The following is a 25327-nucleotide window of genomic DNA, read 5'->3' as shown; positions in this document are numbered from 1 at the left end:
AAATTTTTTAGTTAGCATATTGATTTGGGTTTTTCTTTTTTGTTGTGTGCATTTATTGCTATAAATTGTTCTCTGAACAATGCTTTTACTATGTCCCAAAGATTTTGGTATGTTGTGGAATCAAACTGATTCAAATTTACAATTTTTTTATTTCATTTTTTTAAATTATTTACCCATTCAATCCATTTACATGTCAAGAGAGAGGGAGTGGCAGAATGAATAAGAAAACATGACCCATCAATATGCTGCTTACAAGAGACATAACTTAGACACAAAGATAAAAATAATATAAATATCAGAGTATGGAAAAACATATATCAAGCAATTGGTGACCAAAATGAATTAAAAAAATAGGAATATTAATTTCTGACGAAATAGACCTTAAGGCAAAAACCACCATTAGAGACAAAGAAGGACACTATATAATGATTAAAGGTTCAAGCCAATAAAAGGACATAACCATAATCAATATCTATGCAACCAATGAGAGATCCCCAAAATATATAAATCAAACTTCAACATAATTGAAAAGAGAAATAGACAACTCAACAGTAATACTGTTGTTGTTGTTGTTATGTGCCATCGAGTCAGACCCGACTCATAGCGACCCCTCCTTGGGTTTCCAAGGCAGTATCACTACAGAAGTAGATTGCCCAACCTTCCTTCTGAAGAGTGGCTGGTGGGTTGGAATCGCCAGCCTTCTGGTTAGCAGTCAAGTGCCTTAGGCACTATGCTACAACAGTAATATTAGGAAACTTTAATATACTACTTTTGATGAAGGACAGAATAACTAGAAAAAACCAACTTGATCTCATAGATACATATACAACACTCTTTACCTTGAAACGCCTTGAACACATCTTTTGTCTCCCTAACCCCTTGAGTAGGAACTCTGGTACTGTAGTGCCTAAGGCACTTGACTGCTAACCAGAAGGCTGGTGGTTCAAACCCACCAGCCACTCCTGAGAAGGAAGGTTGGGCAATCCACTTCCGTAGTGATACTGCCTCGGTAACCCAAGGAGGGGTCGCTATGAGTTGAGGCCGACTTGACAGCACATAACAACAACAACAACAACCCCCTGAATCAAATAACAGATCTGCTTAGCTTCTCAGTCTCTCAGTCTCCACGAGCATATTGAAAATGCCTTGAGCAGAAAGATGGTGCCAAAGGCCACATGTTGTGCTCACCTTTTCATATTTCCTTTGTGTCTGAATCTTGGTCTTAAAAATCCTCAATCAATGTAATTCTCAGATGCCTTCAAATAAATTTTTAAAATATATGTGTACTTTTAGTTATTATCCTTGGTAGGATTCATCAGACACGAGACAATGTGCCATGTCCAGAAGCAAAACTTTTTAACAGACTTTTTTACCTCTGTAACTTGTGTGCTGTACCTACTGCTACACTCATCTCCATCGACTTCCTTGTCTCTTCCTCTTTATATATACATCTCATGTTTATGTTGTCTGGAATTTTTATACCAGTTTTATAATTAAATATATCAATGTATTATTTTTCAATCAACATTTATTTAGATTTACTAATAAATATTACTGACTTAGGAGCTCTGGTGGTGTAGTGCCTAAGGCATTTGACTGCTAACCAGAAGGCTCGTGGTTCAAACCCACCAGCCACTCCTTGCAAGGAAGGTTGGGCAATCTACTTCCGTAGTGATACCTCCTCAGAAACCCAAGGAGGGGTTGCTATGAGTTGGGTCCAACTCGACGCAGTGAGTTTGGTTTTTGGTGTATTTGATCATTACTGTGTCTTCGTTTCACTAGTTTCTTCTGCATTCATATTAGTACTTGTTCAGCAGATTCTTTAGTAGTCTTTTTTTTTTTTTCCTGTTTTTCAGTGAGGTTCTCTAAATAGTAAAGTTTCAGAGTCATTCTGTGTCTGAAAATATCTTTATTTTACCCTTTTTATAGGTTGATAATTTGGTAATAGAATTTTAAATCCAAAATGCATTGCCTCTCATCAATTTGAAGTTAAGATTTTTATTTCCTTGTATCCAATATTGCTTGTAGAACTCTGACTCTTACTCATTTGTAAGAATTTGTTTTTTTCTTTCTGATAATACTTAGGATTTCTCCCTTATCCTTGTTCTATTTTTAAAACTTTCTGTTCAGAACTCATGAACATTTTTAAACTTAGTACTCTTGTATTTCTTTTATTTTTAAAAAAAATTTTTTTGTGCTTCAGGTGTAAATTTGCAAAGTAGATTCATTTTCCTCTCAACAATTCATACACATTCTGTTTCACGCCACCAATTACAATCCCAAGAGTAAACAAGTCTCCTCCCAGTGATTGCCCCTTCCCTATGTCCTTCTTACCCATGTATTCCTGTCTGTCTTGTTTCCTCCTATGTAAATACTTCCCTTCTGGTCTCTCATGGTTGACTATTCTACTGGGTTCATCACCCAGTAGTAGATGTGTGGCTCGTATGCCTTTCCATTGTTTGGCTGAGAGCTAATCTGTGGAAGTTAGTCTAATCCCAGGCCCAAATGATAACCCAGGGCTCTAGTCTTGGAGATTTCACCAGTTGAGGAAATTCTCAGCAGTTACATAATCAAGTACTACTTCTTCATTATTCTCTATTTTCATCTTCTTGAACTCCATATGTATGTTGGTACTCCTGGATCTGACTTTCATGAGCTTAAGTTGTTTTTTTTTTATTATTATTATTTTGTTTCCTCTTTGTAATACATTCTGAGAGATTTACTCAGTTCAATCATTTGTTAAATCAGCAGAGAAGGAAAAAAGTAGGGTGGGAACTTACTCCTTGAGTAAAATCCTCTAGATATAAAATTTACCTCAATCTATTATTGTTTGCTCACCCTTGGCAATGTCTCTTTCCCTTTTAATGAGGTATCAGAATGCTTGTATGCAAATATGTGTTTTGTGTACATTTGAGTTTCTGCAGTTGTGCTTTCAGAAGAATTTTTCAGAAGAATCTTCTTAAAGGTGTTATCAAAAATGTGAGAATCCCAGTTACATGACATGTTATAGACAACCCCAGATTAAGTTTCAGTACCTGATGTCATGGAAATGAAAATCAATTGAATCAGGAAAAAAAAAAAAGTTGAAAGAAAAAGTCTACCTACATTTCTTGAAACCCAACCATAGACATGGAATTCCCAGGAAAATTACTGTAGGGAGATTTGTTGATGATCTCTTCAACCCACATTTATGACAAATCAAAATGAAATGATAACATATCTTAAAGTCCTTGAAATCTTTGTGTATTGTAGTTCACTATTTTAGATGTATGGTTGTTTGTATAGGTGAATTACTTTCATCTCATTTTGAAAGATGTGGAAATCACTAACTCACTGTATACAAATGTGCTATCACATTTCTCTCTGTCCAGACCAGGTACACTGTGGCCAAAGACAGCATGGTCCAGTTCTTCTTTTACCAGCCAATCAGTCATCAGTGGAGACAGACAGACTTCTTTCCCTGCACTGTGACATGTGGAGGAGGTGAGGCACAATTTCATTAATGACTACTCAGAACTCAGCAATTGGACATTGGCATTGTTGAAGCTGACTTGAAATTTGGCATAGTAATTACCCATTGCCTTCAAGTCCATTCCAACTCATAGAGACCTGTAGGACAGAGTAGAACCCCATAGGGTTTCCAAGGCTGTACATCTTTATAGAAGCAGACTGCCTCATCTTTCTCCCAAGGAGTAGCTGGTGGGTTTGAACCAACAAGCTTTTGGTTAGCAGCCAAATGCTTTAACCACTGCACCATCACGTGTCTAATCACACAGCATATTACTCAACAGCCTACAATGAAGTCATATTCTTGAATGTGCATATGTTTTTATTCTTGAAGGCGGGCGAGAAACCAGATTCAGCAAAAAGATAGAAACATGTTTGCATGTGTTACTGCACCTCTCCTCTGAGCTAAAACACGCACACACACACACGCAAATCTGTTGCCATTGAGTCAATTCTGACTCTCAGTGACCCCATGTGTTACAGAATAGAATTGCTCCATACATTTTTCTTGGCTGTAATTGGAAGCAGATAACCAGGTCTCTTCTGCCATGACACTACTAGATGAGTTTGAACCATCAACCTTTAGGTTAATGATTGAGTGCAAACCTTTTGCACCAACTGGCTATGAAAAACCTGAGAAGCAGAGAGTTTAAGTGACTTGCCCAGCCTGATCAAGTCAAAGGAAGAATTGGTTCTAATACTTATATTTCCTTTTCTCTCCTCAAATGTGAGAGTATAAACCAAAAAGAGAAAGGGTATTTAATAAAGGACAAGGAGGAAGTCCTGTTTACCTTTGCTTACTTCAAAGTTTTCACAGACTGTTCAGGTAGATTTTGGGCCAAATATATTACAGAGATCCACATATGTGCTTTCTACCAAAGAACCATCTTTGTAGACTCAAGTCAAAAATAGTAGTCTCTTTAACACAGACAAACAAAGACTCCCTGCAGCAAATTAAAAGGTGACCAGAAGCCCCTGTCAAGATAATTCTCTTCTGAACTTTTAAACTGAAAACTAAATGGTTCAAAATGAGTCCTAACTTTAGTTATGAGAATTGCTAAAAGGACTTAGGTTGATGCTTCCCTTAAAAGTACAGGCACCATTTATTGGCCTTTGCATCTACCAAGCCATGTGCTAGGTACAGCTACATCATCCTGTTTGTTCCTCTAAACAGTGCTAGGAATGTTTATTTTTATCTTGGTTAATGTATGAGGAGTCTCTGGGTGGTGCAAATGATTAACAAGCTCAGCTGCTAACCAAAAAAGTTGGAGGTTTGAGTCCACCCAGAGGTGCCTTGGAAGAAAGATCTGGAAATCTACTTTCAAAAAGTCAGCCCTTGAAAACTCTACAGAGTAAAATTCTACTGTGGCACACAAGGGATTGCTATGAATAGACCTGGCAACATTTTTTTTCTTCTTTTTTTTTAATGCATAACGAAATTGAAGCTTAGAAAGGTAAGAAACATATAAAGGTTACTCAGCTAATAAAGGGCACAGCCAGAACCTGAGTTCAGGTCTGTCTGATGCCAAAGCCATGCTTTGAATTACTTTGCTCTAGTCTCTCCTCTGAACCATCTACATGGTGACCAGCCTGTTCCCACACCTGGAACCTGATCATGCATGGTACAGAGGCTCAGGCATGGTTCTGTTTGAAGAGCTACAAGAAATCCTCCTCTTATGTACACCATCCGATCTGCAGCCTATACAACTATGAGACCAGAAGAGCTAGGTGGTGCCCAGCTACCACTGTCATCCACTTCAAAGGGGATCTATGTAGGAGATCCTTGATAGGGAGGGAGAACAATGTGAAACAAAACTCAAAATCATTTGGAGAAAAAAAAAAAAAAAGGTGGGGACCAGGTTTGCTGGTGCAATAGAGCCTGGTGGAACCACTGAGACTATGGCCCCTAGCTACCCTTCAGGTCTGGAATTGAACCCACACCTGTGGTTTCCAGCCAAACAAAATATAGGCATATGAGTTGAACATTTACCTCAAGTAAATACACTTCTTGGAGAGAACAATCATGGGAGAAAGAAGGGCTACTTATGCACAGGGAGACAGCTCAGGGGGCAGGAGTGTATGGAGGGATGGACACTGGGAAGAGGTAACAATGGGGAGGGAATGGAAGGGGAGCTGTTGCATTGTGGGAAACTGTGGTCAATGACATGAGACAAAGTATATGTGAACTGCTGTGTGGAAAGTGAATTTGCTCTGTAAATCTTCAACCAAATCAAAATAAAAAAAAGAAATCCTCCTCTTACAGCCCAGCTCAGCCAAACCCAGGGCCAACCCATTCAAGCTCCAGAATATCAACTCACTCAAAGAGCCAGAAATTGAGCCAGAAATTGAGGGGGTCTGGACTCTGTCTTTTAAACTACAGGTATATAAAGGAGGGCTCCTCCACCAATGTCAGGTTTCTGTGGATATGCAGGTCAGACCTCTCTCTTGAGACTTACATTTCCTTTAAAACCTGGATGATAGGGACTTATGTGCGGTACACGGGACAGCCCAAAACCCATTGAAAACTGCATACCTGTAAATGGGAGAGAGGTACAGTTTGGGGGCTGGATGGGGCCTTAAAAGGAAAATACAAGATGAATGTTTCCAGTTTCCCAGTTAGTTCTTCTTCGGGCCAGGCTTGGGCTATAGACCAATTGATTATGATCCTGCAATACTTGTTGTCAAAGTGTGGCTTCTGGACCAACAGCACCAGCATTTTCTGGGCACTAGTTAGAAATAGGAGCTCTGGTGGTGTAGTGCTTAAGGCATTGATTGCTAATCAGAAGGCCAGCCACTCCTCAGAAGGAAGGTTGGGCAATCTACTTCTGTAGTGATACCACCTCAGAAACCCAAGGAGGGGTCGCTATGAGTCAGATCTGACTCCACAGCAGTGCGTGTGTGTGTGTGTGTGTGTGTGTAGTTAGAAATACAAATTCCTAGGCTCCACCTTAGACCTGTCAGACAATCAGAAAGACAGCGCTCTGTGTTTCAACAAGCCCTCCAGGTGATTCTGATGAATGCTCAAATTTGAGAACCACATTCTCCAGAACAGTGTCTCTGAATATCACCTGTAGTCATATTCCCAAACCAGTTCCCATTGAGTGAACTCTAACTCATGGTGAACCCTTGCATGCCACAGTAGAGCTGTGGGTTTTCTGATTTTTTGGAAGTAGACCCCTAGACTTCTCCTCTGAGGTGTCTCTGGGGGGATTAGAACCTCCAACCTCTTGGTTAGAAGCTGAGTGTATTTACTATTTGCACCACCCAGGGACTCTGTAGCCGTATTATTTTTGCCATCTATACCACACCTATACTGTTATTTACTTTAGGTATATCTTTAAAAGAATTTTTTTTTTAGATTTAAATAAACATTTACAAAATAATTTTATATCACTGCCTTACCAAGACAGACTCAGAAGAAGGAAGGGGCCAACCACTTCTCAGAGAATTGGCCAGCGAAAACCTTATGAATAGCAGTGAAACTATCTGATATATTACTGGAAAACATTATGAATAGCCCTGAAACATAGTGCCAGAAGATGAGCACCTCAGGTCAGAAGGCACTCAGAATACAACTGAAGAAGAGCCGCTTCCTCAAAGTAGAGTCTACCTTAATGACATAGATGCAGTATAGCTTTTGGGACCCCCATTTGCTGATGTGGCATCACTCAAAATGGGAAGAAACAGCTACAAACCTCCATTAACAATTGGAAAATGGAATGTATGAAGTTTGAATCTAGGAAAATTAGAAGTTGTCAAAAATGAAATGGAATGCATAAAGATTGATATCCCAAGCATTGGTGAGCTGAAATTGATTGGTTTTGGCCATTTTGAATCAGACAACCATATGTTCTATTATTATGGGAGTGATAAAATGAAGAGGAATGGTGTGGCATTCAACATCACAAAGAATGTTTCAAGATCTATCCTGAAGTACAGTGTTGTCCATGATAGGATAATATGTGTATACTTACAAGGAAGATCAGTTAATACAACTATTATTCAAATTTACATACCAACCACCAAAGCTAATGATGAGGAAATTGAAGATTTTTACCAACTTCTGCAGTCTGAATTTGACCAAACATCCAATCCAGATGTATTTCTTATTGCTGGTGACTGAAATGCAAAAGTTGGAAATGAAGAAGAATCACCAGGAGTTGGAAAATATGGCCTTGGTGATAGAAATGACACTGGAGAGTGCATGATAGAATTTTGCAAGACCAATGACTTATTCATTGAAAATACCTTTTTCAACAACATAAACAGTGTCTACACATGTGGACTCCACCAGATGGAATACACAGGAATCAAATCAACTACATCTGTGGACAGAGGCAATGAAGAAGCTCAATATCTACAGTCAAAAAAAGGCTGGGAGCTAATTGTGGAAAAGACCATCAACTACTCATATGCAAGATCAAGTTGAAGCTGAAGACAATTAAAACAAGTCCACAAAAAGCCAAAGTACAACCTTGATTATATCTGACCTGAATTTAGAGGTCATCTAAAGGATAGATTTGATGCCTTGAACACCATTGACCGAAAACCAGATGAATTGTGGGATGACATCAAGCACATCATCCATGAAGAAAGCAAAAGGTCATTGAAAAGATGAGAAAGAAAAAAAAGACCAAAATGGATGTCAGAAGAGACTCTGAAACTTGCTCTTGAATGAAGAGTAGCTAAAACAAATGAAATAAATGACAAGATAAAAGAGCTGAACAGAAAATTTCAAAGAGCAGCTCAAGAAGACAAAGTCAATTATTATAATGAAATGTGCATAGACTTGGAGTTAGAAAACCAAAAGGAAGAACACACTCAGCATTTATCAAGCTGAAAGAGATGAAGAAAATTTCCAGCCTTGAGCTGCAATATTGAAAGATTCTATGGGCAAAATATTGAATGATGCAGGAAACATCAAAAGAAGATGGAAGGAATACACACAGTCACTATACCAAAAAGAATCGGTCAATATTCAACTATTTCAGGAGGTAGCATATAATCAAGAACCAATCATATTGAAGGAAGAAGTTGAAGCTGCACTGAAGGATCTGGTGAAGAACAAGGCTCCAGGAATTGACGGAATACCCATTGAGATGTTTTAGCAAATGGATGCCCCAATGGAGGCACTTACTCATCTATGCCAAAATATTTGGAAGACAGCTGCCTGGCCAACTGATTGGAGGGATCTTTATTTGTACTCACTCCAAAGAAAAGTGAGCCCACAGAATATGGCAATTATCGAACAATATCATTAATATCACATGCAAGTGAAATCTTACTGAAGATAATTAAAAAATGCTTGCAGCAGTATATTGACAAATATACTTCCAGAAATGCAAGCTGGATTCAGAAGAGGACATGGAATGAAGGATATCATTGCTGATGTCAGATGGATTTTGGCTGAAAGCAAAGAATTCCAGAAAGATGTTTACTTGTGTTTTATTGACTATGCAAAGGCATTGAATTGTGTGGATCATAACAAATTATGGATAACATTGAGAAGAATGGAAACTCCAGAACACTTAATTGTGCTCATGAGGAACGTGTACATAGACCAGGAGGCTGTTGTTTGAGCAGATCAAAGGGACACTGCATGGTTTAAAATCAAGAAGGGTGTGGGTCAGGGTTGCATCCTTTCACCATACTTTATTCACTCTGTATGCTCAACAAATAATTCAAGAAGTTGGGCTATATGAAGAAGAATGTGGCATCAGGATTGGAGGAAGACTCATTAACAACCTGCAATATGCAGATGACACAACCTTGCTTGCTGAAAGTGAAGATGATTTGAATCACCTACTGATGAAGATTGAAGAATACAGTCTACAGTATGGATTATACCTCAACATGAAGAAAACAAAAATCCTCACAACTGGACCAATAAGCAGCATCATGATAAATGGAGAAAAGATTAAAGTTGTCAAAGATTTCATATTACTTGGTTCCACAGTCAACACCAATGGAAGCAGTAGTCAAGAAATCGGAGGATGTATTGCACTGGGCTAATCTGCTGCAAAAGACCTCTTTCAAGTGCTGAGGAGCAAAGATGTCTCTTTGAAGACTAAGATGCACCTAATCCAAGCCATAGTATTTTCAATGGCCTCATATGCATGTGAAAGCTGGACAATGAACAAGGAAGACCAAAGAAGAGTTGATACTTTTGAGTTGTGGTGTTGGTGAAGAATACTGAAAGTCCACAAGACTGCCAGAAGAACTAACAGATCTGTCCTGGAAGAAGTGCAGATGGAATCCTTCTTGAAAGCAAGACTGGCCAGACTTCATCTCACCTGCTTTGGTCATGTTGTCAGAAGGTACCGTTATCTGGTGAAGAATATCATGCTTGGCAAAGTGGAGGGTCAGTGAAAAGAGAGAAGGCCATCAACTAGATGGATTGGCACAGCGGCTGCAACAGTGGAGTCAGGTATAGCAAGGATTATGAGGCTGGTGTGGGACTGGGCAGTGTTTTTATTCTGTTGTACATGGGGTCACTATGAGTTGGAGCCAACTCAATGGCACCTAACAACAACAACAACCTTAAATGGAGGGAGACTGATGGCACAGTAGCTAAAGCACTCAGCTACTAACTAAAAGATTGGAGGCTCAAACCTACCAGCTGCTCCACAGGAGAAAGTTGTGACAAGTCTGCTTCCATAAAAATGCACAGCCTTGGAAACCCAATGGGGCAATTCTATTCTGTCCCGTAGAGTCACTATGAGTATGGCACACAACAACAGCAACCTTAAATGGGAAACTGTTATCTCTTGTCATAAACAGAACACAGGCACAAAAATAAATACAGTGAAAACAAACAGTGGAGCAGCTAATCTTTAATCTCTGCCAGCTCTACATCCTGTCTGTTCTATTAGAAACTGCCTATTCCAATTCTTCCTGAAGTTGTGACTTTATTTTGTCTAACATTAAAAACATTTTCTGAGGCATAAGCTCTTTCAGATCTGAATGACTTACTCTCCAGCAGGCTCTAAGGGAAATTCTTAAAAACATTCTACCTTGCTTAAAGCTGACTGAGGTAAAATATTGCTTGGAATTGAGATTGAGCTAGATAAATCCAACAAGATTCTCTCAACTTGGGCCTCAGAAATTTTTCGGTCAATCCTAGTCTCCAGAATGTGCATGCCAGAATTTATATCAAGAGGCAGCATGGTCTAGCAGATAAAGCAGTAAGTTGGAGATCAAGGATCTGGATTTTCTTCTTGACCTTGCCAGTAATTAGCTCTGAGACATCTTTGAGCTTAAGTCTTTCCATCTGTAAATTGGGCTTAAAAAGAGCTGAATGGTTGTTGGAGGGCAAAATGATATGACATAAGTCAAAGCACAATTTGGTGTCTGGTAAGTAGTGGACAGTTGGAAAATGCCTGTTATATCAAAATCTAAACCTGAATTTTGTTAAAAAATTCTCTAAGAATCTCTGAGTTCTTTGGAGTCCACAGATCCTTGGCTGTACCCCTGTTGGCAGTCTCAGTTATGCTGGTGACAAGTTAGGAGGTACATACATGACTCACTGATCACAGTGGAAAATTCTCAGAGTGAGCAGAACAGACCTGCATGCATGTTTTATATCTAGAAACAGAATCTTACCACTTTGTAGTCAGGTGGGCCATGACTCCAGGCAAGAAATGAATTTACTCTTGGACCCCCAACCAGAAGAGAAGAGATGGTTGAACTTTTTTATTCGTACAATCCAAAAATAAAAATAAATAAGTAAGCTTTCTGTTTCTTTTTTTTCCTTTCTTCCCTAGCACTCACACACAGTTATTCAGAGAGTAGTTCTCATTTGGACACATAAGATAAACTTTCCCCTTTTGGAGGGATATTTTATTGTGAGATTCAGCTTAGTTCAGTTGATTCAGTTCCTGGGAGGAGTTTCTCATACTGGGGTGCCTGAGGAAAGACACAATCAGTCCTGGAACCACAAATGCGCCTGCGAGCACTTAGCAGTGTGACTGTTTGCCAAAGGTAGCTGTGCTTATAAAAACAGAGGGAAACTTTATGCTGCTGTGAGGGTGCCTCCCCATGGCCTGCCACTTTCTGTGCACTGGCAGAATTTCAGAACATTTTTTTTAATGTATGGCTAGGCACCAAAATCCACTCTTGAATCATAGCGACCCTACACGGACAGCGTAGAACTGCCTCATAGGGTTTGCAAGGTTGTAAATCTTTACAGACTGCCTCATCTTTCCTTTATGGAGTAGCTGGTAGGTCCAAACTGCTGACCTCTGGGGTAGCAGCCCAGTGCTTAACCACTGTGCCACCAAAGCTCCTTTATGGAGAGGGAATCTGCCTTATTTCTTCACTTTTCATGATCTCTAAACTGCCATAAAATCAAGGGGGAAAGTAATAGTCTATCCCCAAATTATAAACACCTGTATGCTCCCTGTGTCCTTTTGGAAGTATGTTTCCATTTAGAACATTTTCTCTATAATCTCATTCCATACTTGTTTTGGGGAAAATAAAAGCACACACATAAAACCCACAAAGAATGCATTACGAAAACTTAATTATATTAGTAATCAAATCTACATGATTTGTGTAAATGACATTTTGGAGTCTCTTGGATAATCAGGAAAAACAGTTTGCTGGTCTCTCAGGTACCACGGGTATTTGGGTTGACTTCACTGGTCTTGTCTGTAATTATCTACATGGGACACTTGAGACCAGTCTGGAGAAAGCATGGAGATTGCCATTGCCATCTGATATTGTAGACTTTCTGGCAGATATTGGCACTGGAGGCACATTTTATTGACTCCATTTGGATTTTCATTCTTGTGGTTTCGACCTTGCTTTTCATAATGCATACCAGTATGTCCTTCGACACTCAGCTTAGATCCCAGCCATGTCTTGTACGAAGCTGTCTAGTGGTTTAGAAAATCAGATTCCTTTCAGCAGTCAGGTCTTCAAATATATTTTTAGGCCTTTAGACCAATTGGTTGAGAACTTAGCTTTAGGGGTATTTTGTTTTTTTTGTTTTTTAAGAGCTCATTTTGTTTTTGAAAAAATACCTTTTTTATGTTTAATTTAACATGACACTTATGCAGTGACAGGAAACCTGGAATCAGACTTTTCAGGAAGTAGAAGAGTCATTTTGTGAGTTGTATTTTAAATTCACAACACTCATCTATTTGGAATGTGCACTTTCCTTAGAGACTGCACAAATTGAATTTAATAGAATCAGTAATAAGTCTTCATTCCTTCCCCTTTGAAGGCCTGTGGGTTAGGGAGAAGGGGCCGGGGAAGTGGATTTCGTTCCCCCCTTTATAAACCACAAGGAGCTCTGGTGGCATAATGCCTAAGGCATTTGACGGCTAACCAGAAGGTAGACAGTTCAAACTCACCAGCCACTCCACGGAAGGAAGACCAAGCAATCTACTTCCGTAAAGATTTACCACTTCTGAAACCCAATGGGGCTGCTATGACTCAGAATTGACTTAATGGCAGTGAGGTTTTTTTTGGTTTTTGGTTTATAAACCACTGTTGTCAAGGTGATTATGACTCATAGCGACCTGATAGGACAAAATAGAACTGCCCCATAGGGTTTCAAAGGCTGTAATTTTATGGAAGGAGATTGCAACATTGCTCTTTCACAGAGAAGCTGTGGGTTAAAACCGTCAACGTTTTAGTTAGCAACTGTGGTAGTTAACCACTGCGCCGTCAGTGCTTCTTCCCCCCTACATTGACAATGCTTACTTTCTCAGTTAGAAAGTTTATTGACTTTAGAAGTGCTCTAGGTACCTCAGGGTAACAAGTAAAACGTGGTATACGCAAACAACGGAATATTATGCATTAGAAAGAAACCCAGCTACTTGGGCAAATCTCAAAAACCTAATTTTGAGTGAGAAAAGTAGAAAATGGAGCAAGATTTAAAACACAGTGTTGTTATGTTGTTGTTATGTGCCCTCAAGTTGGACCCGACTCAAGGCGACCCCTCCTTGGGTTTCCGAGGCGGTATCACTACGGAAGTAGATTGCCCAGCCTTCCTTCCGAGGAGTGGCTGGTGGGTTTGAACCTCCAGCCTTCTGGTTAGCAGTCAAGTGCCTTAGGCACTACACTACCAGATGTCCCCAAAAGACCTTGTTGTTGTTGTTAGGTGTCATCGAGTTGTTTCTGACTCATAACGACCCCATGCACAGCAGAACGAAAAGTATCATTTATTAAGTTAAAAGGAGATACACACAAAAACATTACATAAGACATGTGCATGTTTAAGGACATACATAAGGTAAATTGGAATGAGTGTCTCCTGGAGGTGGGATGAGAGTGGTGATGGGAAAGAGGAGGAAATACAAAGAAAACAAGGAAGGGCCTTGTACAGTATCATGAAGAGAATGTATTAAAAACCGGAGGAAATAACTAACTATATGAATAACTAACTTCTGCCCCTGCAGTACAAACATTTTTAAAAGGAGTCTATTGTATAACACATTTGGCTGCTAGCCAAAAGGTTGGAGATTCTAGTCTACCCAGAGGTATCTTGGAAGAAAGACCTGGGACTTACTTTCGAAGAAACAGTAAAAAAAAAAAAAAAGACCCAACTCTATGGCACTGAGTTCTACTCTGAAACACATGGTATTGCCATGAGTAGGTCGACTCAACGTCTGGTGTTGTTATAACTTTTTACTTATAAATACTAAGGTTACCTCTACCACAATCAGTTTAAGTAGTGGTTTCAATCTTGGCCACACATTTCAATCACCTTAGAGTCACCTGGAATCTTTTTTTAAAACACTGGTTTCCTGGACCCCAGCCATAGAGCTTCTGACTTAATTGGATTGCGAAGGGGTCTGGGCTTTGGTATGTATTAAAAGCTGCCCATGTGGTTCTACTATACAGCCAAACTTGAGAACTACTAAGTTAAGTCCTTAAAGAAGAAAGGAAAAAAAAAAAAAAAAGACAGAAAGAGAGTGTGTGGCAAGTAATAACTTGGCCAAATAAAAATAAAACATATGCAATATTCAGACTTCCATTTCTGCCCCTTTAGGTTATCAGCTCAATTCTGCTGAGTGTGTGGATATCCGCTTGAAGAGGGTGGTTCCTGACCATTATTGCCATTACTACCCTGAAAATGTAAAGCCAAAACCAAAACTGAAGGAATGCAGCATGGATCCTTGTCCATCTAGGTTTGAATAATTGCCTACATCCACTTTACTATAGAAAGGAAGTAATCAGCTACAGCTCAGACTGATCCATCTTTGTGCTGTGACATATGTTCCATTTCCGCACTTTGTGCACACACTGGTGGTAGGATATCTGCATTCATATTCATAAGTGGGTCTGTAATAGGAATTGGGACACATTTGCTCATCAGGCCACCCATAGTCTGGCTCCCTTTTGTACTGGGCTATATGTCCATGTGCTCTGGATATTTAAGCTCTTTATAATGAACCATTTTGAGCATCTCTTCATCCAACTGCAATGTCTGCTCCATCTGACAGTCATAAATATCCATAACCCACCATTTTAGCTTTTAAACTGGGTCACCCATTACCACATTTTGACTTTTAAAGTGTTCACATTAAATTCAAAATAAATAATGCATTGTGCAAGGAAGTAGAAAGTTTTTGTGCCAAAACTGAATAGCTATGCGTAAACTATCCCGTTGTATAATTTAGTACCTGCTGACTTGGATTGCCTGGGGAAGTTTCCTGGCTATACTACAGTATCTTAAAATAACAGTGCAATATCAAGTCCCAGAATCCCCCAGATATCTGCCAGCTGGCTAAGGCAGAGATGTGCAAGTGGAAAAGGAAGCGTTCTCAGTGGATTTCATTTCCTATCACTAAACTGCTCATTTCCTGAAATGCTGGTTGAACGTAGTTGTTAACAGAGACCTTTTTATAGAACACATTCTCTGAAATAAAGCGGTTTTCTGAAGACCTACTAATATGAGAGTATGTTACTATATAGTTTATGTATTTCATCAGAATAACTTTTTTGATGATAAATAGTAATAAATAGATTTATCTAGATTAAGAAACTTGTTTTTCTTTGATTAATAAGTATCACTAGTTCAGTTTTCTACATTTTCACATAGAACTTGGATGGTGGCTGATTTTTTAGGAATAGTTCTTAATACTTGGGATATTGAGTTTTCACTTTGAAAGAGTTATCTCAGGATGTCAGATCTGTGTTAATCAGTGAGTAAATGTGTTGGCTTATTTTGAAATGATACTCTTATAATAATTTCATTTGTAGTGATGGATTTAAAGAGATTATGCCCTATGACCACTTCCAACCTCTCCCTCGGTGAGTTGCATGTTTCCTTTTCTTTATTTGTTTTTTTTTTTCATAATTTATTCTAAGTAGTTTGCAAGGATAGCCCCTAGGTAGTGCAAATGATTCAGCACTCAACTACTACCTGAAAAGTTGGTGATTCAAACCCAGGCAGAGACGCCTTAGAATACAGGTCTGGCGATCTGCGTCTGAAAGGTCACAGCCTTGAAAACCCTGTGGAGCAGTTCTACTGTGTAGCGCATGGGGTCACCATTAATTGGTATAGACTTGATAGTAACTAATAAGGATAGTAACAAATACAACAATTTTGCAAGGAACTGTAGCATCTGTAGCAATAGTCTAAAATGTACAAGCATATTAACAATAGTGTATTAGACTATTTAGCTATTGCTAAGTAATAGACTATTTAGCAATACTCTGAAAGCAATAGTCTAAAATGTACATATTAGCCCTTTTACAGAGTTAAAGGAAAGCAAATTTTAACTCACTAATAAGAATGATCCTTGTAAGACTCAGATGGTATAGGTTGCTTCATAAGGAGGTGCTAATGTCAAACGTATCTTGGATGACTGAGTATTATAGAGAGCTCAAGCATTGCAGTTGACAAAAAATGTGAATCTTCCTCTACATGTAGGTGACTAGTATGGTCCTTTCCCATTTTGAGTTTCTCTGATTCCTGGGTAATATTGTGCATTAGAACTTTGTAGTTTAGAAACAGTTTAAAGATATTTTCACATTCTAAATTTTCATGATTTGATTCTCACAATGGCCTTATGAAGGGTAACTAGGGAAGGTATACAATTCCCACTGGACAGAAACCTCAGGTTCAGAAGAGTTAAGTTAATCTTGTGACTACAGATTGTGTGTGACAGTTAAGACTAAAGTCTGTGACTCTAAGTCTGAACCTTTTTCAACTGAGCCACAATGATGTCTTGAGAATATATCTATTGCAGCCATCTTTGTATATCTGAAACAGACAAACAAACAAATGAATAATATGTTTTTATTTATTTGCTTTTGAGCTGGGAACATAATCCTTGGACTGCATGTTCAGTGTCCTGTGGAGGAGGGATTCAGAGAAGGAGCTTTGTGTGTGTTGAGGAGTCCATGCATGGAGAAATACTGCAAGTAGAAGAATGGAAGTGCATGTATGCCCCCAAGCCCAAGGTTATGCAAACTTGCAATCTGTTTGATTGCCCTAAGTGGATTGCAATGGAGTGGTCTCAGGTAAGATGTGAGAACATGCCTATGTCAATGAGATCTCAAGTTTTATTGACTGTTGAGCTACATGCAACATGGAGGTTGCAAAGTAATATATGAACATGGTCCCTATTTACCAAGAGCTTAGGGAGATAGTTGGAGTATAATATAAGAGAGACCACAAGCATCAATATAGGTAGGAATAATTAACATTAAGGACTATGATTTTTATGGAAGGACCCCTTGTTGCAACAGAGTTGGCTAGATCTTGGCCGTAGTGCTTAATGGATCTTTGAAAGATATGTAGACTTTAAATAAGAAACAGGTTATAGAGAACCTCACTGTGGGGTGTGGCTGAGCAGCGGATGGTCTAGCAAAGTCAGGAATGATATGATGAAATTGAAAAAAGCCCTAATTTGTCTAGTTCAACAGAGAACTCATGTTACTAAGAATTGGAAGATTAGATTGAAATGCTACCATTGAAATCAGAAGTGTCCTTGATCCAGGACTTACTAAGAAGCTTTATGATTTTGGTTGAAAGAAAATAATATATTATATTTTAAATAAGTGAGTCAAGGTAGATTAGTGTTGGAAAAGACCAGAGGCAGACAGTTTAGTTTGTAGCTTCAGGATCAGTCACTGAGGGATCAGGTGATGGGAAGAGAAAAGGGAAGAAAGAACCATCCCAGAGTAATGACAAGGCCTCATGTCAAATTAGCTTAGTTTCCTCTTTCTGAGGAGATGACCTTATAACCTCCATAAAAATAAAGTGTACTTGATTTGGTTCAGATGTGAAAATGCAGGCATTAGCATCTGTCTTCTGCCGGGTTCTCTAGAGAAGCAAAATCAGTGAAGCTTTTATATATATATAAATGAATGTGTATATAAAAATGTATGTGTATATGTGTGTGTGTGTGTGTGTGTATACATACATACATGAAGAGAGAGAAAAAAAATTGTCTCAAGGAAATGGATCATGGAGTTGTAGAGGCTGGCAAGTCCCAAGTTTGTGGATCATGAATCAAATGGCAAGCTGGAGTCTTCTCTTAATTCATACAGCTGCAGGGGCTAACGAACTCAAGATTGGCAGGCAGGCTGCTGGCTGCTGAGTCTAATGAATCTAAGATCAGCAGATTAAATGGCAGATTGTTGGCTCACAGGGTGTGAAAGCAACAATCCCAGGAACAACAGGCTAAACAGGAACAACACAGCAGGCTACTGGTTCGAGTCCAGGAACTGGAGATGATGATGGGCCAAATTCAGGATCCAAAATGAACAAAAAGCCAGAGACCTTTCCCAAAGCTTTTCCATATATGCTGAAGCAGGCCACACCCCTAAAGCAACTCCCCTTCAACTGATTAGCTACTTATAGCAGATTGCACTATGGAGGTGATTATATTACATCCAATCTCATCATGGAAAATAACTATATCATAACTGCCAAGCTACTCAAAATCACAGCCCAGCCAAATTGACACATAACCTTAACTACCACAGTACCTAACATTTTAGTTTTCTATAGAGTGAGATATAATTGAAACTTGAGTTTCTATAGCCCCTTTGAGTGACCTCTGTGTATTTACTCTACCCTATACTTGCATGCATTTATTTATTCATCTGTTTATTTATTCTGCATGTCAGCTACCAGCTAGGGAATAAATAAAACTAGTTCTTACCCTCATAAGTTGAGAATCTACTTGCAGAGATAAGTATGTAAACAAATAGGCACAATAGGGTCATATCATGCATGAGCAGTACCATGTGTTCAGTTCTATAGGAACATAAAGGTGGGATGATTAACTCCATCTAGGGATGTTAATAAAGGTCCTAGAAAGGAGCTGACACTTGAACTGAAGTTTGAAGGATGATTATAAATGATTTTTCAGATGGGGAGACCCACCTCAAGCTCTAGTTCAGACATTATCTCCTCTAAAAAACTCTTTTCTGATATTCCTAGACTCAACGTTATTACCTTCCACAACTTGATTAGACCTTGCTAGGGCTGTAGCTATCAAAGTTTTCTTTTGCTTGCATATTCTCTAAAAGCAGTTTGAAAAATTATATATTGTTGTTGTTAGGTGCCACTGAGTTGATTCTGACTCATAGCCACCCTATGTACAAAAGAAAAAAATATATACCCCCTCGCATATATTTAGGCTGATATCTATAATTTTTTATCACAGGCTTAAATATTTGCAAAGAATGTCAACTCCAGTATATTGTGAATGCTGATATTTTAAAATAAAAGTGTTGAATCATACTTTTAAATGTCTCCAGTGGAATCTCAGTGCCATTGTTCTAACACTGCCATATTTCATTTAAAGAACATACAAACAAGTCCTTCTTTAACAAGTTGGATATTTTTACACTTTTTTCCCCCTCCTTAAACTCATATTTTTGGTATACTCACCCTATAGAATTTTATCCTTACTGTATTTTTATAATTCTCCAGTCAGAACAAGTCCTAGGTTTGAGTGTGGAACAGAATATCAATTGCTCACATGCAAGTTTAAGTTGAAGCAGAAGAAAATTAAAACAAGTCCATGAGAGCCAAAACATGGCCTTGTATATTCCACCTGAATTTAGAGACATCTGAAGTATAGATTTTATGCATTGAGCACCAATGATTGAGGTCCCCATGAGTTGTGGGGTGACATCAAGGACATCATGCATGAAGAAAGAGAAGGTCCTTAAAAAGACAGGAAAGAAAGAAAAGACCAAAATACACATCAGAAGAGACTCTGAAATTTGCTTTTGGATGGAGAGTGGCTAAAATGAATTAAAAAAAAAAAAAATGAAGTAAAAGAGCTGAACAGAAGATTTCAAAGGGCAGCTCAAGAAGACAATGGAAAGCACTATAATGAAGTGTGCAAAGACCCAGAGTTAGAAAATTAAAAGAGAAGAACACTCTTGGCATTTCTCAAGCTGAAATAACTAAAGAAAACATTGAAGCCAGAGTGCAATATTGAAGCACTCTGTGGGCAAAATATTGAACAAAACAGGAAGCATCAAAAGAATATGGAAGGAATACATAGGATCATCATACTAAAAAGAATGGGTCAACATTCAACCATTTCAGAAGGTAGCATATAATTAAGTACCAATGGTATAGGAAGAATAAATCCAAGCTACACTGAAGGCATTGAGAAAAACAAGTCTCCAGGAATCTATGGAATGTCCATTGAGATGTTTCAACATATGTATGCAATACTGGAAGTGCTCACTTGTCTATGCCAAGAAATTTGGAAGGCAGGTATCTGGCCAACTGACTGGAAGAGATCCATATTTGTGACCTTCCAAAGAAAGGTGATCCAACAGAATGTGGAAATTACCAAATGATATCATTATGCCAATAAAATTTTGTTGAAAATAATTTTAAAATGTTTGCAGCAGTATATTGACAGGGTACTGCCAGAAATTCAAGCTGAATTCAGAATAGTATGTGGAATAAAGGATATCATTGTATTTAAAAAAAAAAAAAAAATGTGATCTGGGTGCAAATTTACAAAGCAGATTTGTTTTACTCTCAACAGTTCATGCACATTTGGTTTCATGGCCCCAATTACAAGTCCAGTGATAAAAAGCTCTCCTCCCATCTCTGGCCTGTAACCACCCCTTCCCTGTGCCCTTCTTATGTATGCATTTCTGTCTGTCCAGCTTTCCCTGTATGCAAATGCTGCCCTCTGATGTCTCATGGTTGATTGATCTAAGGAGGTACAGCTCTGTAGGGTAGGTGGGTGCATCTCCCAGGGGTAGGTGTTCTGCTTCTAGGCCTGTCTACTGTTTGGCTGAGAGCTAATCCACAGAAATGAGTCCAGTACCAGACCCAAAGGATAACCCAGGGCTGTAGTCTCAGAAGTTCCACCAGTCTACATCTCACCAGTAATTCTGGTCATTTTTGAGTTTTGCTCCACAATTTTCCCCCCACTTTATCCAGGATCTCCAATTTTGATCCTTTTATGAGTGGTTGGCATTGGTAGCTGGGCACTGTCTGGTTCTTCTAGTCTGAGGGTCATGAAGGCTGGGGTCCCCTTGGTCCATCATATCCTTGGACTAATTGTTTCCATATGACTTTGATTTTCTTCACTCTTCTTTGCTCCAGATGAGATGAGACCAATAGTTGCATTTTAGGTGGCCACTCAAAAGCCTTCAATACTCAAGTTGCTACTAACCAAAGTAGGATATAAAACAAGATTTTTATGTACTATGTTGTGCCGATTAAGCTTGATGTTCACTGAGACCATTGGCCCCAGCCTGTAGGCCCAGTGACTCTCTCCCTCAAGGTGTTTGGTTGTCACTGAGAAGCTACTCCAGCCTTGTCCCCTGTTACTTCTGAAATGTATATGGATATTTTTGTAGCACAAATACATATGTAAGAATATTGTCAGCCAAATCTATCCTATCCACACCTGATCTCACCTGTCTATGCATTTACCCTTAGACTAGTGTTTGCTGCCACTGATGATGCAGTATTGTGGATGTTAATAGTGTTTGCTTTTGTTGTCTATAGCTTTTATGCATGTTTCTGCGTCTTCCTTTTCCCTATTTTCATTGTGCTGGTCACACAATTTTGTTACATTGCCTTTCCCTTCATCCAAATCAATATGTGACTCTTAACTAGTCAGAAATTTTCCCTTCCCTTCTCTCCCGTACCTGTCAACCAACAAAGTAATCTTCCTTCTCTGTGTAAACCTTTCCTTGATTTTTTATAATAATGGACTCATATAGAGTTTGTCCTTCTGTGATTGACTTATTTCATGAAGAATAATGTCCTCCAAATTCATCCACGTTATGAGGTGATTTTTGGATTCTTCATTATTCTTTAATGTTGCATAGTATTCCATTGTGCGAATGTGTCATGGTTTGATTGTCCATTCATCTGTTGATGGGCACTTAGGTTGTTTCCATCTTTTTGCTATAGTGAATTGTGCTGCGATGAATATGGGTGTGTGTATGTCTATTTGTGTCCTGGATCTCACCTCCTTAGGATATAATCCTGGTAATGGAATTGCTGGATCAAATGGTATTTCTATTTTCAACTATTTTTTGGAAACACCATACCATTATCCACAGTAGCTGTACCATTTACAGTCCCACCACCAGTGTATGAGAGTTCCTGTCTCTCCACATCCCTACCAGCATTTGTTATTTTCTGCCTTGTTGAACTTTGCTATTATTGCTGGGGTGAGATGATATCTCATTATTATTTTGAGTTGCATCTTTCTAATGGCCAATGATCATGAGCATTTCTTCATGTGTTTGTTGGCCACCTGTATATCTTCTTTAGTGAAGTGTCTGTTCATGTACTTTGCCCATTTTTGAATTGGATTGTTTTCTTTTTGATGTTAAGGTGTTGAATTTTTCTACAAATTTTAGAGGTAAGTCCCTTGTTGGATATGTCATAGCCAAATATATTTTCCCAATCTGTAGGTTCTCTTTTTATCCTTATGGAGAAGTCTTTTCATGCACATAAGAATTTAATTTTTAAAAGGCCTGAGTCATCTAGTTTCTCTTCTACTGCTTGTGTAGTTTAGTTATGCCATAAATTAGGGGCCATAGGTTTACCTCTATTTTATCTTTGATGAACTTTATGGTTTTGGAGTTTACATTTAAGTCTTTGATCCATCTTGAGTTTGTTTTTGTCTATAGCGTGAGTTCTCATTTTTCTGCAAGTGGATATCCAAATTTTCCAGCACCATTTATTCAAAAGGTTATTGCTCCCCCATTTAATGAGTTTTGGCCCTTTGTCAAAGATCAGCTTTTCATAGAAGAGCTTATTTCTGGGTACTCAATTCTGTACCACTGGTCTGTTTGTCTATTGTTATACCACACTGTTTTGACTACTGTGGTTGAGATCAGGGACTGTGAGACCTCCTACTTTGTTTTTCTTCTTCAGCAGTGTTTTGCTTATCTAAGTTCTCTTTCCTTTCCATATGAAACTAGTGATTGGTTTTTCCATGTCCTTAAAGAATGCTGATGAATTTGGGTCAGGATTTCATTGAATGTATAGGTTGTCTTGGGTAGTATTGACATTTTCACATTGAGCAATCTACTGCTGTAGTGATACTGCTTTGGAAACCCAAGGAGAGGTCACTATGAGTCAGATCCGACTCAATGGCAGTGAGTTTGGTTTTTTTTTTTTTTTTTTTTGGTTATCCATGAACATGGCATGTTTTTCCATTTATGTAGGTCTCTAGTAGTAGTTTGTAGTTTTCTTTGTATAGGTCTTTTGTGCCCCTGGTAAGATGTATTCCTAAGTATTTTATCTTTTTGGTAGCTATTGTAGTATTGTTTTGTTTTCCTTATTTCCTTTTGAGAGATGTCTTTGCTGATGTAGAGGAATCCAACTAATTTTTGTATGTTGATCTTGTATCCTGCCACTTTGCTGAACCTTTCTATTAGTTCTAGTAATTTTCTTCCTGAGCCTCTTGAGTTGTCTATGTATAGGATCATGTGATCTGCAAAGAGAGATAGCTTTACTTCTTCTTTGCAAATTTGGATGCCTTTTATTTCTTTTTCTTGCTTTATTATCCTGGCTAGGAGTTCAAGTACAATGCTAAATAGAAGTGGTGGTAGAGGGCATCCTTGTCTGGCTCCCATTTGCAAGGGGAGTGCTTTAAGTCTTTCTCCATTGATAATAATGTTGGTTGTTGGTTTTACATATATGCCCTTTATTATGTTGAGGAATCTCTCTTCTACTCCTGTTTTGCTGAGAGTTTTGATCAGGAATGGGTGTTGGATTTTATCAAATGCCTTTTCTGCATCAATTGATATGATCATGTGGTTCTTTTCCTGTTTTATTTATGTGATGGATTACATTGATTGCTTTTCTGGTATTGAACCATCCTTGCATAACTGGTATGAATCCCACTTGTTCATAGTGTATTATTTTTTGATATGGTGTTGAATTCTGTTGGCTAGGATTCTGTTGGAGATTTTTGGATCTGTATTTATGAAGGATATTGGTCTATGGTATTCTTCTTTAGTGGTGTCTTTACCTGGTTTTGGTATCAGGTTTATGCTTGCTTTATAGAATGAATATGGGAGTATTCCATTCTTTTCTATGTTCTGAAAAAGGTTGAGCAGTGTAGATGTCAGCTCTTCTCTGAACGTTTAATAGAATTCTCCAGTGAAGCCATCTGGGCCGAGATTTTTTGTTGTTTTTGGAAGCGTTTTTATGACTTTCTCAATTTCTTCTTTTGTAATGGATCTGTTCAGGTATTCCATATCATACTGGATTAGTTTAAGTCAGTCTTGTGTTTCTAGAAATTTGTCCATCTCTTCTAGGTTTTCAAACCTGTTGGAGTACAATTCTTCATAAATTCTGTTATTATGTTTGTAATTTCAGTTGCTTCTGGTGTGATATCACCCATTTATTTTATTATTCATGTTATTTGCATCTTCCCTTTCTTTTCCTTTGTTAAATTTGCCAGCAGTTTGTCATTTTTGTTAATCTTTTCAAATAACTCATTTCTTGTATTGTTGATTTTCTTGATTTTTTTGTTTGTTTTCTGCTTCATTTATTTATGCTGTGCTCTTTATTATTTCCTCTATTTTGTATACTGTAGGTTTCTTTTGTTGATCTTTTTCTAATTGTTGGGGGTGTTGCTTAAGGTGTTGGTTTTGATTCTTTCTTCTTTTATAATGTGTGCATTTATTACTATAAATTGAACTCCGAGTACTGTTTTCACTGTGTCCCAAAGGTTTTGGTTGGTTTTATTTTCATTGTCATTTGATTGTATGAGTTTTGTTTATTTCATGGTTTATATCTTCTGTTACCCAGTAGTTTTTGAGCAGTATATTGTTCAGAGTCCAGGTATTTGATTTGTTTTTCCTTAGTCTTCCTATTATTGATTTCTAGTTTTACAGCATTGTGATCCAAGAAGATGCTTTGCAGTATTTTGATGTTTTTAAATGTATTGAGGCTTGTTTGTGGCCTAACATATGGTCTATTCTGGAGAATGTTCCATGTGCACTGGAGAAGAATGTGCATTGTGCTTTTGTTGGGTGGAGTGTTCTGTATATGTCTATGAGGTCACGTTGGTTGATTGTGTTGTTGAGATCTTCTGTATCTTTGCTGAGATTTTTTTCTAGTTGTTCTGTCCTTCATTGAAAGTTGTGTATTAAAGTCTCTTACTACTATTGTAGAATTGTCTATTTTTTTCTTTCAATTCAGTTAATGTTTGGCTTATGTACTTTGGAGCTCTTTCATTGGGTACATAGATTTATTATGATAATGTCCTTTTGGTCAATTGACCCTATTAACATCATATAGTGCCTTTCTTTGTCTCTTATGCTAGTTTTCACTTTGAAGTCTATTTTATCAGAAATTGATATTGTCATTCCTGCTCTGTTTTGGTTGACATTA

The 25327-nt window shown here is 38.2% G+C and overlaps 1 protein-coding gene across 1 annotated transcript in view; it reads left to right on the top strand.

Annotated features, from left to right (window-relative positions):
• ADAMTSL3 (ADAMTS like 3) overlaps positions 1–25327 on the top strand; it is a 598021-nt gene that overhangs the window by 265667 nt on the left and 307027 nt on the right. Inside the window, exons 9-12 of the mRNA XM_007945172.1 lie at positions 3372–3483; positions 14507–14645; positions 15721–15771; positions 16782–16986. Of these exons, the coding sequence (XP_007943363.1) occupies positions 3372–3483; positions 14507–14645; positions 15721–15771; positions 16782–16986 (507 nt within the window). The remainder of the gene's footprint in view (positions 1–3371; positions 3484–14506; positions 14646–15720; positions 15772–16781; positions 16987–25327) is intronic.

Source organism: Orycteropus afer, unplaced genomic scaffold (assembly GCF_000298275.1).
Source record: "Orycteropus afer afer isolate SDZICR_OR568_19922 unplaced genomic scaffold, OryAfe1.0 scaffold00132, whole genome shotgun sequence".
NCBI classification, from domain to species: Eukaryota; Metazoa; Chordata; class Mammalia; order Tubulidentata; family Orycteropodidae; genus Orycteropus; species Orycteropus afer.
The sequence above is the reverse complement of the archived record's forward strand: the minus strand, read 5'-3'. Positions and strand labels throughout refer to the sequence as shown.